The sequence below is a fragment of the Cydia amplana genome, chromosome 13 (assembly GCF_948474715.1).
Source record: "Cydia amplana chromosome 13, ilCydAmpl1.1, whole genome shotgun sequence".
Lineage (NCBI taxonomy): Eukaryota > Metazoa > Arthropoda > Insecta > Lepidoptera > Tortricidae > Cydia > Cydia amplana.
Window position 1 is genome coordinate 1858065 of NC_086081.1, and position 14396 is coordinate 1872460.

At 37.4% G+C, this 14396-nt stretch overlaps 3 protein-coding genes across 3 annotated transcripts; all 3 read left to right on the forward strand.

Annotated features, from left to right (window-relative positions):
• Positions 1 to 1411: 1411 nt before the first annotated feature.
• On the forward strand, positions 1412 to 4817 carry LOC134653620 (uncharacterized). The gene is made up of 4 exons (XM_063509015.1): positions 1412 to 1606; positions 2294 to 2452; positions 3666 to 3795; positions 4033 to 4817. Exons 1-4 carry the CDS (start codon positions 1475 to 1477, stop codon positions 4815 to 4817), a joined length of 1206 nt encoding a protein of 401 aa, XP_063365085.1. The 5' UTR covers positions 1412 to 1474.
• Positions 4818 to 6204: 1387 nt separating this feature from the next.
• LOC134653621 (uncharacterized) lies at positions 6205 to 9516 on the forward strand. The gene is made up of 4 exons (XM_063509016.1): positions 6205 to 6327; positions 6686 to 6847; positions 7326 to 7455; positions 8996 to 9516. Exons 1-4 carry the CDS (start codon positions 6205 to 6207, stop codon positions 9514 to 9516), a joined length of 936 nt encoding a protein of 311 aa, XP_063365086.1.
• A 737-nt stretch (positions 9517 to 10253) lies between these two features.
• On the forward strand, positions 10254 to 13127 carry LOC134653219 (uncharacterized). Its single transcript, XM_063508547.1, has 4 exons — positions 10254 to 10461; positions 10965 to 11144; positions 11437 to 11566; positions 12669 to 13127. The coding sequence occupies exons 1-4, from the start codon at positions 10294 to 10296 to the stop codon at positions 13067 to 13069; spliced, it is 879 nt and encodes a 292-aa protein (XP_063364617.1). The 5' UTR covers positions 10254 to 10293; the 3' UTR covers positions 13070 to 13127.
• Positions 13128 to 14396: the final 1269 nt, after the last annotated feature.

A 14396-nucleotide genomic window follows, 5' to 3' on the forward strand; every position in this document is an offset into this window, starting at 1 on the left:
ATGTAGAAAAATGGCTCCGTAGACAACATGCCAATCGCTAACGCTCCGTAGCGATCGAAACGCAACTGTCACTGTTACACTTATATGGAAGAGTGATAGAGAAACACAAAGCGATTCGATGGCGAAACGCAAGCGATTGTCACTTTAGCTAGGCCGGCAGGCAGGTTCACACAATTCTTAAGGGGCCCACTGATTAACAATCCTCCGGACGGTATCGGCCTGTCAGTTGTTCGGAACTGTCAAAATTTTGTTCTAACTGACAGGCCGATACCGTCCGGCGGACTGTTAATCAGTGGGCCCCTTTAGCTTAGCGCCTTTACATTAGGACAACTACTTATAAATTTCTGCTCGTACTATGTATTTTATCATCAATCTTATAAACTTGGCACTGCTGTACGTATGATATTAAACATCTGTTGAGTCGACCGCACTCATCGCGTCTTTCAAGAAATTACGTTCATTCCTATTTGTATCTTTTATTCGGAATTATATCGATATTGATCCTATGAAGTGTAAATAAAGTTAAAGTTTTTATAAACTCTGGTTTAATTTTATCCGTTTACTTTTATGACAAAGATTTTAAGTTTTCTTAATCATAAAAAAATACATCTGTGATGTTATATTACTTGCTTAAGTACCTATGTACCTTAAATTATTAAAATTATAACACGTGTTTTCTTATTATATAAAGAAAAATGTACATCTAAATCCAAATCTTTCATAAGTAGGTATGTTTTGTAATAATTCATAAATTAAACATATCTATACAAGTATACACATACAATAAAATACCTACAATGTGAATATAATAGGTAAGAAATGTCCGTCTAGCTTTATAGATGACTCGACAATGTCACTTTTATACAAACAAAAAATATTGTGCGTTTTGATACATTTACAACAGATACAACTTTGGAAAAGTAATGCCCCATTCATCCAGTTGGTTCATTGAAGCGCGTAATTAATTTAATCAAACACGTAACGCGTTTATGTTGACCTCTCCCATTACACACATCCTACTTATCCCGAATACTGTCCATTTCACTAAACCGTTCACCGGACTGTCCACGGTTCGCTGGAAATTAGGTCACACATTTTAGTAACATCGAAAACACTATTATAGTGTTTATTGTGTGTTAGGTCATAGTTTTGAAGTTTCACTCATAAATTCCTTGTTTAAATCGAGTCTTATTTAAGGTCATTGAACGATAAGAGCTGTAAAAGATGTTTGTTTTGATTTTGATGCAATATTTTTAGAAAAATCTTCGCTCAGTCTGACTACTAGGTACATTCAATTTTAAAGAAACCTAATGTCTGTGTATTTCTAATAATGACTGATTGAAGCCCATACAAATCATAAAACATTTTTTTTAGAAGACATAAATCGTTTAATCTACCTATATTAGGGGTATATAGTCAGTCAAATCCTATGTGTTATTAAAAATTAGTGATTGTAAGCCGGAAATTAGTGATAATGTGTGACTTGCAAACTTTCTACATTGATCTTAAAGCCGCGATTCTCAACTTCAGATTGGACTTGTGTTGTTTCGTGTTCAGTGTTAAAGCTGGGATATTGCTGTGTGGATACTTCAATGTGATTTCAAATGTAAGTATCGTCATAATTGTATTCTGTGTTATTAAATTTAACTTTCAATCAAAAGACAATCTGAATCTGAATATCCATCTGGGTCCCGTCCCGGTCTAATTTTTAGTAATATTTTGCATTATTTTTGACAATTATATTTTCTGCTCTATACCGCACAACCGAAGTTTAAAAAATAAAAATCATTTATTGCTGATCAAAGATCCATATAATGTTAGTAACAATTTTAACTTAATAACTAAGTTAATAGTTTAATTGAACCTACGATTTTAGACCACCAACAAATAGGTTGGTGGTTGGTTGGTCAACCTACGAAAGGTTATTACATTAGGTACATCGACAGGATTTATTACGAATTAGAATATACCATAAAAATAGAAAATGTATGAATTGATAGATAGAATACACCATCAAAAACATAAATGTGAAATGAGAGCCAAGTTCAATATTAAGAATATTCGTCGTTGACTTCACCGAAAAAAGAATTGAGATCTATATGGGTGCCAAGTTCTAGTTTGCTTGGGATGTAATTAAAGTTCAGGATTTTACTTGGCTAATTTTTACGTACACGCTATATTATATTATTTATTTCGAGTAAATTTTACAGACTCATATGTTAGTATGTACATTACCTACTTTTCTATAATTTAGCATGCGTTTTAATCCTTTCAAATTGGTGGTTGGTAACAGATGATATGCCTAATAGCAGTATCGACCGGGGTCTTTCCTCCGCTGATGATGAACGCCCAGCAATCGTACATGGACGGCGAATACGTCAAGTCAACTTGCGCCTTTGCATACAGCGCCGATCTGTGTCTAGCTGTGCTTCTACTCTGTGCTAGATATCGGGTAAGTACTTACCTTACTTACTTCATTGGCTTAGCAATTAATAAAAGCGGCCAAGTGCGAGTCGGACTCGCCCATGAAGGGTTCCGTATTTAGGCGATTTATGACGTATAAAAAAAAACTACTTACTAGATCTCGTTCAAACCAATTTTCGGTGGAAGTTTACATGGTAATGTACATCATATATTTTTTTTAGTTTTATCATTCTCTTATTTTAGAAGTTACAGGGGGGGGACACACATTTTACCACTTTGGAAGTGTCTCTCGCGCAAACTATTCAGTTTAGAAAAAAATGATATTAGAAACCTCAATATCATTTTTGAAGACCTATCCATAGATACCCCACACGTATAGGTTTGATGAAAAAAAAATTTTTGTGTTTCAGTTCGAAGTATGGGGAACCCCAAAAATTTATTGTTTTTTTTCTATTTTTGTGTGAAAATCTTAATGCGGTTCACAGAATACATCTACTTACCAAGTTTCAACAGTATAGTTCTTATAGTTTCGGAGAAAAGTGGCTGTGACATACGGACGGACAGACGGACAGACAGACAGACATGACGAATCTATAAGGGTTCCGTTTTTTGCCATTTGGCTACGGAACCCTAAAAATGGGTTTTGGCTTAAGATACCAGTTGGCACCAGCGCGCCCTGCCTTAGCGCCACTTGCACCAACCCACTAACCCGGAGTTAAGCGGTTAAACCGATAACTCAGTGTCAAATTGTCCTAGTACCCATGGTAACTCCATGGTTTAACCGGTTAACCCCGGGTTAGTTAATAGTGCAAGTGGCCCTTATGCGGTTTCCTCGCAGTTTTCTACGTTTACGGCGAATAGGCCAGAAATTACCACTAAATCGTTCGATTGTGTCTATATTTTGATTTTTACTAAACGCATGATATTTACAAGGCCCAAGGAACCTACTCGAAGTCATGGTAGGTACATCTTGTTTCCAGTGATATTTTACTTAATTGTTTTGGCGCGTTTAACTTATGGCTGCTCCGACAGTCGTTAAGATACAAACGCAAATGTTGTTATTAGTGGTGTAAGAACTCTAAAATAGTCCCAATCGTACCTACTGGGCACATGCGGTTTGCCGACTCTGCACTATGATGCAACATGCAACAGTTTTTTAATGATAATGATTTATTGTTATGTGATATTTCACGTCCTTAATCCCAAAAAAGTTTGTTAATGTTTGTATGTTTGCTGTTTAGAAAGACATCGTGCTACTCACCTACTACACGTACTGCGGCATGGCCATGCTGGCTTCCACCATACTAGTCTACTCTATGGTCATCGGGGTTTTGAGTGTACTACACACCTGCACACTGGTTATAAGCTTGAGTAAGTATCCTACTGTACACACTTGACACTACACATGTGTGTAATCCTACGTACACACATGTGTGATGATGATGTCATCAGCAGCATATCGGCCAAAAGACTTCCACTGCTGGATCCACTCCACCTACGAGTAGAAATGATAGACGAAATTACAAAATAAATTAGTCTAAAATGTTATGCTTTATTTTATTTTACTAATTTATTCAGAATCCTAACAGTTGTAAACCTTGTTTTCAGCGTACCAGGTCTACATAATTCTATTAGTACGCAGTATGATGGTAGATTTGAAACATGAAGCGGAGAGATTTGAATACTTCTACCAAAATTATCCAGTCTATTACAAACACGACATTGAAGCTCCCGGTGACTATCCTCTAGAAACATATGAGATATATAGTCCTAGTTCTAGAAAGAATTCAGAGATCGTACCGCCTGTAACAACTCCACCTAATACAACAGCGAAAAAAACTGTAGAAGACACAATTGAATCAAAAACAAAAGAGGTTAAAGATGAACCGAGTAATAAAGAAGCTAATATTGAGGAAACAAAGCCAAGCGAAGTTAAAAATGACACTGAGCCAAAGTTAAGTAAAACAGTTGAAGATATTCAACCAACGACCAGCAAAACAGTAAAGGACGAGACATCAAAGATAGAAGCAGCGCCAGAAACAATTGAAAAACCAAAGGCATTAAGGTATCCTTATAAATTTATTGCAATCAAAGTGCCTAAAGAAGAACCGATTAAGGAAGAAAACGAGAACGAACAGAAAGAGACGGAGAAAGTCGGCGTTAAAGAGGAAACAAAAGAAGTAGCTAAAGAGGAAGAAACAAAAGAGATAGTTAAAGCGGAAAAAAGGACAAGAGCATCAAAAAAGAAAGAGACTAAAGAGACAGCTCAGGGGGAAGAAACAAAAGAATCGGAAACGGCGGTCAAGAAACAGAAACGGTCGATATTTGGAAGGAAGAAGAAAAAAGCTGATGACGATGAAGGTAAAATGAAAGACTCTGACAAGAAGAATTAGGATATGAAATGAAATAGTGAATTGAAATGAAAGTGTGGAGAATAAGATGTAAAATTATTAATCTAAATGAGAGTAGTCCGTATATTGGTACAAGACTATATGACAATATACAGTTTATTGATATTTTACTAGTTGTTTGTTTTAATACGTCCTTTTCATTGAAGCCAAGATCTGTAAGCTTTAAACAACGCCTAAGGCCTAAGTAACACCTAAAAGTCGATCTGCTTTTACAAGGTTTTATTTATGGTGTTTCACCTGTCCCGTTGTCTGTGTGTCTTAATCTTAATCAAATCTTGCAAGTTAAATTTGACTCCTCGGTTTCCGATGAAGCTGAAAATTTGCATGTACCTAAGTCGGGTGACAATGCCATATTATGGTACCATCTAGCTGATCTGATGATGGAGACAGGAGGTGGCCATAGGAACTTTGTGATAAAACAACGCAACCTTATTGTGTTTGGGGTTTTCAGAATTGTCTCAATAAGTATTAGTTGCCTGTTGAAGGAAAAGTACAGTCAGCGATAAAAGCTTGTCCCAAAAATGAAGTTTTTGCCAAAAAAATATTTCGATTTCCTTTAAATTCTGACCTTGACCTGGCTTCAATTATCAATTGTGGTACCAACACATAAAATTAGATTCAAATTGAGTACCAGATTCGTCCTACTGCGTACTCTTCAAAGTACTGTTTTGTTAAACTTATCAGCAACAACCCCAAACTCCTCACAACTCCAAAAGATTGCAAAATTCCACAGGCTACTATACAAATAAAATCATCTTAGTCCAAGCTGAGTCCCGTCCGGGTAGGTATGCAAGGTATAGGTATCGATGGTCCAACGGATCAAGCAAGGACACCGGTTCACATCTATCATCGCCTTCTTGCTGTGCGTTCTGATCCACCAGAACTAGGCCTTCGGTACCGCCAACAACGAAAAACGTTATCTGTCTCTGTCGTTCGAATATGCAAGATTCCATGTTGGCGGTAGGCCCACAGGGTAATCCTAGACTTTAAATTTAATTCAATTCAATTTATTTTGTCATGTAGGTATACAAGATACACTTATGTCCGTCAATTATTGCACATTTATTTATTGCAAATAGTAGGGCCTACCGTAAAAATCGAATTTTCGTTTTCTGAGCGATCGTAGAGACTATAGAGAGGCATTATGAACCAACGAACAATCGAAGTGATTCGCGAAAGGACCTTGCACTTGCCGTGAAAACCTTGAAAGTACCTAGTGTATCTACCTAATCACACTAATTTCACTCCTAACCCAGTGCCAAATTTAACACCCAAACTCCAAGCTTTCTGCGGCCTTTTCAATTACATCCTAATTAAATAGTTAATTACTGTATTTTCGTGCTCCCGCCGTTGGGCGGTGGACGTCAACATGGAGAAATATGTGAATTTGTTTAAACGACATGTGATCAACTTCAAGTTGGAGCTATGCTGCTTCATGGCCCCGGTGAAATCGGGGCTGCTGGCGTTCGCTTGTCTCCATATTGTAATTGGTGTAAGTGATTTAATTCTAATATTAAACTTTGTCATTTAGTTTAGTTACTAAGTGATATTTCCTAACTGAACATCGGTGGAGCAAACATCTTTTAGTAAGGTTTATGAATAAAATCTTGGTCGTAATAACGTAAGCATGGTCGTAAGACATGATGTTAAAGAAAGATCCAATTCATTCTTGACTACGTTTCACTAATTTCATTAAGAATACGAATAAGAATGATTTTGCAGTACTGTGTACATTTGTAGATGGTAATCATGATACAATTTGCTTCATCAGTATACCTATATTATGAAACAACTTTAGGTTTAACTTAGTGTTAGTAGTTAAAATGTTTTAATTTAGTGTTTATTTTTAGGTATCAACGCTGATGTTTTTCGCAGAAGAGAGTTTCGAACCCCTACTGCTAAAGGTCCTAAACGGCATTTCTGAGGAGCCTCCTAATTACGGACCTTCGTGCATGATTGTCTACGCTGTCGAACTTGGCTCTAATGTAGTGCTGTTGTGCGGTTTAATACGGGTACGTTTATTACGGTACACTACATAATAATATTTACATATGTATTATTAAAGCATAGTCTAGTGCTGAATGAGGCAGGCCTGGCCGACCCACGACGGGTCTGGCCTAGTGGGTAGTGACCCTGCCTGTGAAGCCGCGGTCCTGGATTCGAATCCCGGAAAGGGCATTTATTTGTGTGATGAGCACAGATATTTGTTCCTGAAGTATTATATATATCGTTGTCTGAGTACCCACAACGCAAGCTTTCTTGAGCTTGCCGTGGGGCTTAGCATAGAGCATATTGAATAATGGGCTTAGTCAGTTTGTGTAAAAATGTCTTATAATATTTAATTTTATTTAAACTGACAAAGTTGCAATAGGGATGCGATTACAATTTTTTTACGTGTTTGGTTGACTGCCGTTTCTCAATCCACCAACGGAGCGGCAGCTGACGCAGGGGGTAAAGAAATTGTAGCTGTGCTAAAATGCATTGTTTCAGAACGACCTCATACTGCTTCGTGTCTACATGTACTTCGCCTTCGGAGTCCTGACCGCTGCGCTCATGGCTTACTCCGTGATGTTCACTCCTCAGGAATTGTCCGTGAAGTTCCTCATTGCCGCCAGCATCGGTAAGTTTAAAATACAAAATACAAATACAAAATTATTTATTGGTCCAACATAGGTAATAGGGTGTTACAGTTCAGTCAGTTTCACTATGTGGCGCCTTACGGCATACAAATTTTGAGAGCATGCATGTCAAAATATAATGGGTATTTACATAAATTATTTACAAGTCCTTATCATCTAAAAAATCTTTTATTGAGTAGTAACTCTTTCGAATCAGTAGCAGTTTCAAGGCTTTTTTAAACTGATTGAGCTCTAGTAATTGTATGTCTTGTGGTATTTTTGTGGTTAAGTTTAGTAAGTAATACAATGTCTTTTTACTGAAATAAACAGTTTAAATTTTTTTTTTTTTTATTAAATATTCTTGGGGCCATTCCGACCACATTTTTTTGGAATAGCATCGTTTTCGGTACGATAGAGTGTAATATTTTACCCCGTAATCGTGAGCTTTTAAAGTTTAAGAATAGATGGGAGTTACATTTCACAAAAACACACATTTCAAAAATATATAGGCTAGGAAGAGTTAGAATCTTAAGATTTTGAAAATAAGGCTTAAAGTTTGCTGGGCCTTATATGCTACTATAGTCAGGCGTGTCTCACTCCGCGATTTCGTCGCTTTGCTACAGGTAGCTAAAAGTACATCCGTTCGGCCCCAATTTTGGGGAAAGCCATAAGCCGCGCGTGGCGCTGTCGCCACCTAGCGGCCATATCTGTGCTGATCGTAACAGACGCGTTTTGTTAGAGTGAGTCTTCTGTACTTGGTACCTACTATTATTTATTCTGTGCTATCACTATAGCACACCACCACCACTACTAGATGTATTTGAAAACATCAAAAAAAAACATTGCAAATTCTATCTGATTATTTAATAGGGAATATTACGCGAAACTCTGCGTAGGGGGCGCCACTCCCACAATAAGTCACAATCTAAGGGTCTACCGCAAACGAGAGAGTCGAAATTTTGTTATCTATCCTCTCTAATACTCTTGCATATTCGAGCAATATAAAGAGGCAGTTAGCCGAGTTTCAATTCAATGTAATATTTGATTGTCTGTGAATACTTGTCAAAAAACAGTTTAAGGTATAATATGTATTAGGTTACTCTATGGTTTAGGTACTAAAGGCGCTAGTGCTGCACTCTGGCGGCAAAACATTGCAGTAATACAGGGAGTATTAAAAATAGTGTTCTCGCGCAATAAATTCCAATTTCAAATGAAAATACATACCAGGGATCGGATACCGGTTTTTTTTGTATGGGAACGGAAACGGTATTTTTTCGTTCTTTGCTAATTACTTCATTTCTAATTGAGAAATCTAATACCTAATACGAAGTCGTAACCTAAAAACACAACTGAGTCCTACATTTCGAGTATAAAAGAATTCGAAAAATATGGTTATTTCTAAGTTTTTGCAAAAAACCGGTTCCGATCCCTGATACATACACATGATGATATTGATGATGTAAATAACTATTCCCAATGTCACTTACGATTGTTATGCGGCAGACCTCGCACTAAATAATGTTTCTCCTTCTTTCTTCACAGGGCATCAAATCTACATTCTCCTGTTGCTGCGTAGCGCAATGATCGAAATAAAACAGGATATAAAACAGAACGAGAACGATTACGCGGTCAGATATCGAAAAACGAGCGTTAGATATGTACCAGGCACAAGAGATAGGTACAGTGTTGTTATCGAACCTTATAGACGACGCTCAGCTAATTCTTACGACAGAGAACTATATAGACGAAGCAGCTCGTTGGTTCCTTTTAGTAGAGAACCCTACAGAAGTTCATTAGTACCTCATAAAGAAGAACCAAGGCGGCAAAGCTCAGTACCTTCTGTTCAAGAAAATGTAAAAGTGACCGAGGAAGAAAAGGCAACGGTTATAGTACATTCGCCAGCGAAGGAAGAGCTCGCTAAGGAAGTTGCTGATAAGGAAGAAACGGTTAAAGAAGTGAAGGTGAAGAAAGAGAAGCAAAAGGAAGGATGGAAGCGTAACTTCTTTGGGAGGAAAGAGAAGGTGAAAAAAGACGAAACACAGAATGTAACAAATGATGATTGATAAAATATGTATCACTGTTATAAATAAAAATAAGGTCGAACTTAAATGTAGGCAGTTTGTGACGAAGTGACTGATTTATGTTATGCAAAATACTTATTAGGTAATTGAATATGTAAATAAATATTTTATTTGTCAGAATTATTCTTTTAATTTGCCCCTTATAATGTCAGAAACGATGTTCTTATCTTCCAATGGATGTAGTATGACAATAACATTAGAAAATAGTCTACTAGAGATAGAGACGACGTGGGTCACGTAGGGTTCTAAAATTGTTAAAAACCGAAAATGTCGTTTCGGGCCATCCTCAGTCAATAGGTCCTGTTATTAACAGCTATTGCACTATCTAAGGGCGAAGGACGTTTAGTTTAATAGTCATAGTAATAATTAAGTGATAGACGTTTGCTATCAGTAAAACTTTAATCTATAGGCTTTCTGGAAGTTGTATATTGGCTCGCTGGCGCCCATAATCTGGACATGTGAGTGACATTTTATAAAGCGAAATATGGCTTTAAGAGTTAAAAATTCATATGCCTTTAGCCCCCACTTCTCTTGAAAGCTTAACCAGTTCGATCATCATCATCATATATAAGGTAAAGCTAGACAAAGGCTAAAGGCGTAACTCCACGAGAACTTTGCCATCCTCATCCATCGGTACCCCGCAATCCAATCGCTAGTCTAGTAAAATAGGCTATAGTCACATCGTAAATTTCAGCGCCAAATAAATTGTGAGTATTGTGACCTTGTTCATCAGCGACATCCTAATTAGCGTATCAGTTAATGTACATTTTTGTGCACCCATCAGCCGGCGGCGGTCGTGTCGCGATGGAAAGGTTTGGGGAGTATGTAAAGAAGAGTGTGGTTAATTTTAAGTTGCAGCAATGTTGCTGGGTGGCCAGTGTGAGGACCGGTGCGCTGACGCTTGCTTGTTTAAATATTATTTTGGGGGTAAGTCCATCCTATCTTACTTTGCACGGTTTGTGTTATAGTTACTTAGGAATTCCTGATATATTAGTGACGTGGACTGTACAACTATTCATCCGTCTATCCATACTAATATTATAAATGCGAAAGTGTGTCTGTCTTTCTGTCTGTCTGCCTCTAACTCTTCACGCTTAAACCGCTGAATGGATTTAGTTAAAATTTGGCATAGAAATAGTTTGAGTCCCGGGGAAGGACATAGGATAGTTTTTATTGCGGAAGTCATCCCTAAAGAGGGTGAAAAGGGGGATGGAAATGAGAAAATTAATAAATTGCCTGTTAATTGGTGTAAGCAATAAGCATATTATGCTCAAAAGTATTGCTATCAGATTTTATACAGGCGCTGTACTTACCTATTCTATCTGCTGCTACAAATTCCACGCAGACGAAGTCGCGGGCAAAAGCTAGTGTTAATAAAATTCCAAAATATGTTCATATATGGAACTGACCGTAAATATCTTGTTTTTCAGTTAACAGTACTCGTAGAAATATCGAAAGGGGAAGAAGCAAGCTTCACTCCGCTGCTACTGCAGGCTTTAAAGGAAACTACTGACAAGGAAGAGGATGGGCCAGACTTCATACCTTCTTGCATCATAGCGTATGCCATGGAAATCGCTTCCAACGCGCTGGTGATATGTGCTATGTGGCGGGTATGAATATTAAATTTCATTGCGAAGCTGTATTTTTGAAACAACAATATTTCATTTTAACTGTTATTTTATTATGTGGGATAAAAAAAAAAACAAGTTTTAGTTGGCATTCAAAAATCTTTTAAATGTTTTAAACTGTGTGAGGTGTGCATATAAAGAGTATTGTATTGTATCTACAGAAAGGATATGGTGCTTTTTCTGATAACGTAATCTTAATATGGTTACGTTGTCTGAAATAATATATCGTACATTTACTTAAGTTGCTAATGACTGTACCGTCTATTAATTTCAGAACGACATAGTTCTCCTCCGAGCGTATTTGTACTACGCCTTGGGAGTCCTGACGCTGGCCATCATGATATACTCCGTGGTCATCGGAGCCCTGGACCTCATACCGGAGTTACTTATCATAGCTAGCGTTGGTAAGTCTACATCTTCTTTGGTCTTTCTTTTCACTTGATGTTTAACCGAGTCCACTGCTGAAGAAATGATTTCACAATTAGGGGTTAGCCGTGTACGACTCCGACTCTACCTAGACAAATTGCCAGTCTACATGGCTACCAGATATTCCTCGCTAAGTTTTCCCGGTAGATATGCGGTATAGCCAGGGGAAGATCTTTTCGTCATATTTGCTTGCCATGTTTCTGTCTAACAACTCACTGAGCAACTTTGGGGGCAATGTTTAATTGTACGTGCATGTGATACATTTATGCGAGTTGGTATGTCTAACCACTATCGGCTATTAGTCTGTGATGGTCTTCACATACGGTGCGGACCATAGCTGCTGTATACGTGCATAGCGCTGTCTCATTCAAACACTGGAGCAGCGGCGTGCGAATTCGAATCAGTGTGATAACCACGTGTTTCGCACACATTTAGTGATGAGGACAGTGAGTAACTTTTAGGTAGGTAACATTAAAAAGGATACTACGCAATACCAAGGTTAGTTAGTTCCTGGTCAGTTGAGTAATTAATCCATTCAGAGTGTCATTGACACAATTTTAATCGTTTTATAACAATAATGAATTCAGTGGCATTACCGTAGAGAATCTAAAAATAACTCTACTTAAAATACTCCTCACCTGCACTACTGATGATTACTGCACATATTTAGAAAACCCAAGTAATCTGCGAGGGTCTACCGCGAAGCATGAAAATGGAAATTTCGTTATTTGCCTCTCTCGTTCGAATAGGCAAAAGTGATAGAAAGGCAGGCAACGAAATTTCGATTTTCGTGTTTCGCAGCAGGCCCTCTGATAGGAAGCACAGGGCTGAACGAGTGAACAAGTACCTACAGGCACCTAGCTCACGAGATAATTAATCTCATCAATCTTCGTTCTTCTTCGTTCGAAACATTCACGTAAAAATATACTCAGTAGAACAAGATAGACATACTTATCTATTTATCTGTCTTCTCTACGTAGGTACAATACAATTATATAGTATTTCTAATACTTTTCTCACTTAAACATATTGTGATTACTGTATCTATACAACTATCCGTCTTCCATTGTATCTTTCCAGGAACTCAACTCTACCAAATAATGTTAGTACGAAGCGCAATGGTCGAAATACAACACGCCTCAATAAAGAACGGCTACACCGTCAACTTAAAACCAAGTGACAAACCAGGCCCTGGATCTAACGAGAAATATAAAGTCACAATCGAGTCAGAAAAACCTAAATTACCACCGAAACCAGTTACTAAAGGGGATATATCCAAGCCAGTAATAAAGGAAGTAAGCGATAAGGAAGTAACGGATAAGGAAGCATCGGTTACTGTGCATTCGCCAGCGAAGCAAGCGTTTCTTCGCGAAGCGACGGAAGAAGCGAAGGAGGGCGTGCCTTCGCGTGTCCTCGTGAAGGAGAAAGCGAAGATAGATAGAGCGAAGCCTGAGAGAATTGATTTAACGAAGAAAGTGTGACGTGTTTTAAATAAGTTTTTTTGTAAATTAAATATGACAATTTATGTAATTTTATAAACTCGACTGCGACATTAAAAGATGCTACTTAAAATGTGTATTTCTATCTAAAGTATGCTATGCTATGCTATACTGTTCCTGTATTAAGTACCCCGTAAGGAAACTATTGTTACATACTAATGTTTTGTTTTTTTTTTATTGTGAATTTCATAATTTAAAAATTATTTAATCTTAATACCATTCCAATTAGCTGACCAAGGGCGGGTTTAAATTCAGCAAGCTGTACCCGCACCTTTTTCATTACTTACACAATTTGTTGCACAATGTTTAGATAAATACTTACCTACTTACTTCATTCATATACCTACCTAAGATGGACTAATTACCTACCTAACCCTTATATTATACCTAAGAACTGACGTAAAAAGTAATGAAATAAATGCATTTGTATTTGTATTTGTAAAGTTTTCTACCAAAAATAACAAAATAATTGAACGAGCTTGGGCGCAGGTCGCCATTTTAGTTGGCGCAGCGCAGGTCGCCATTTTAGCTTGGGCAGAACTGTTTTCGTATGTCCGGATGTTCTCCTCTGCAGTAGGTCACATTTCTCGTGAAATTTTATCAGCAGGTTTGGTTAGATTTAATAATCGGATAGATATAATTTTTCTGACGTTTCGTTTTTATTTTTTCAATGTTAAAAATGGTATAAATTGGCCTAAAGGACTTAAGTGCCAGTAGGATCTATGACACTTAAGACCATAGGGAGTATTACTGCAATGTTTTGCCGCCAGACGCCAGAGTGCAGTACTAGCGACGTAAGTATTCCATAGAGTACCTAACTTATACATACCTACTGTACCTTAAACTTAAACTGATTTTTGTAAATTTTTCACATACAATCAAATATGACATTGATACATCAAGGCGGTTTGTTTACAAAGGGCTTACCGGGAAATGCGAAATCGAAACTCAGCTATCTGCCTCTTTATCGCTCGAATATGCAAGAGTGATAGAGAGGTTAGATAACAAATTTTCGACTCTATCGTTTGCGGTAGACCCTTAGATTGTGTCTTATTGTGGGAGTGGCGCCACGCCACCACGCGCCACCTACGCAGAGTTTCACAAAAAAGATAGTGCATTATGATATAAAAATATGTAAGTAGGTAAGTCTTACGTGCCAGTATTATTTTTTCTTTTTAATTTCATTATCAACCTCAGGCTCAAAACTTTTCAATTCACCCACGTACTTTTACTCTTTGCCTCACAGCAGTAAACATTGAAGTAAAAAAATGACTATAGTGTGTCAAAGGACTGTCTTATTTCAAACATA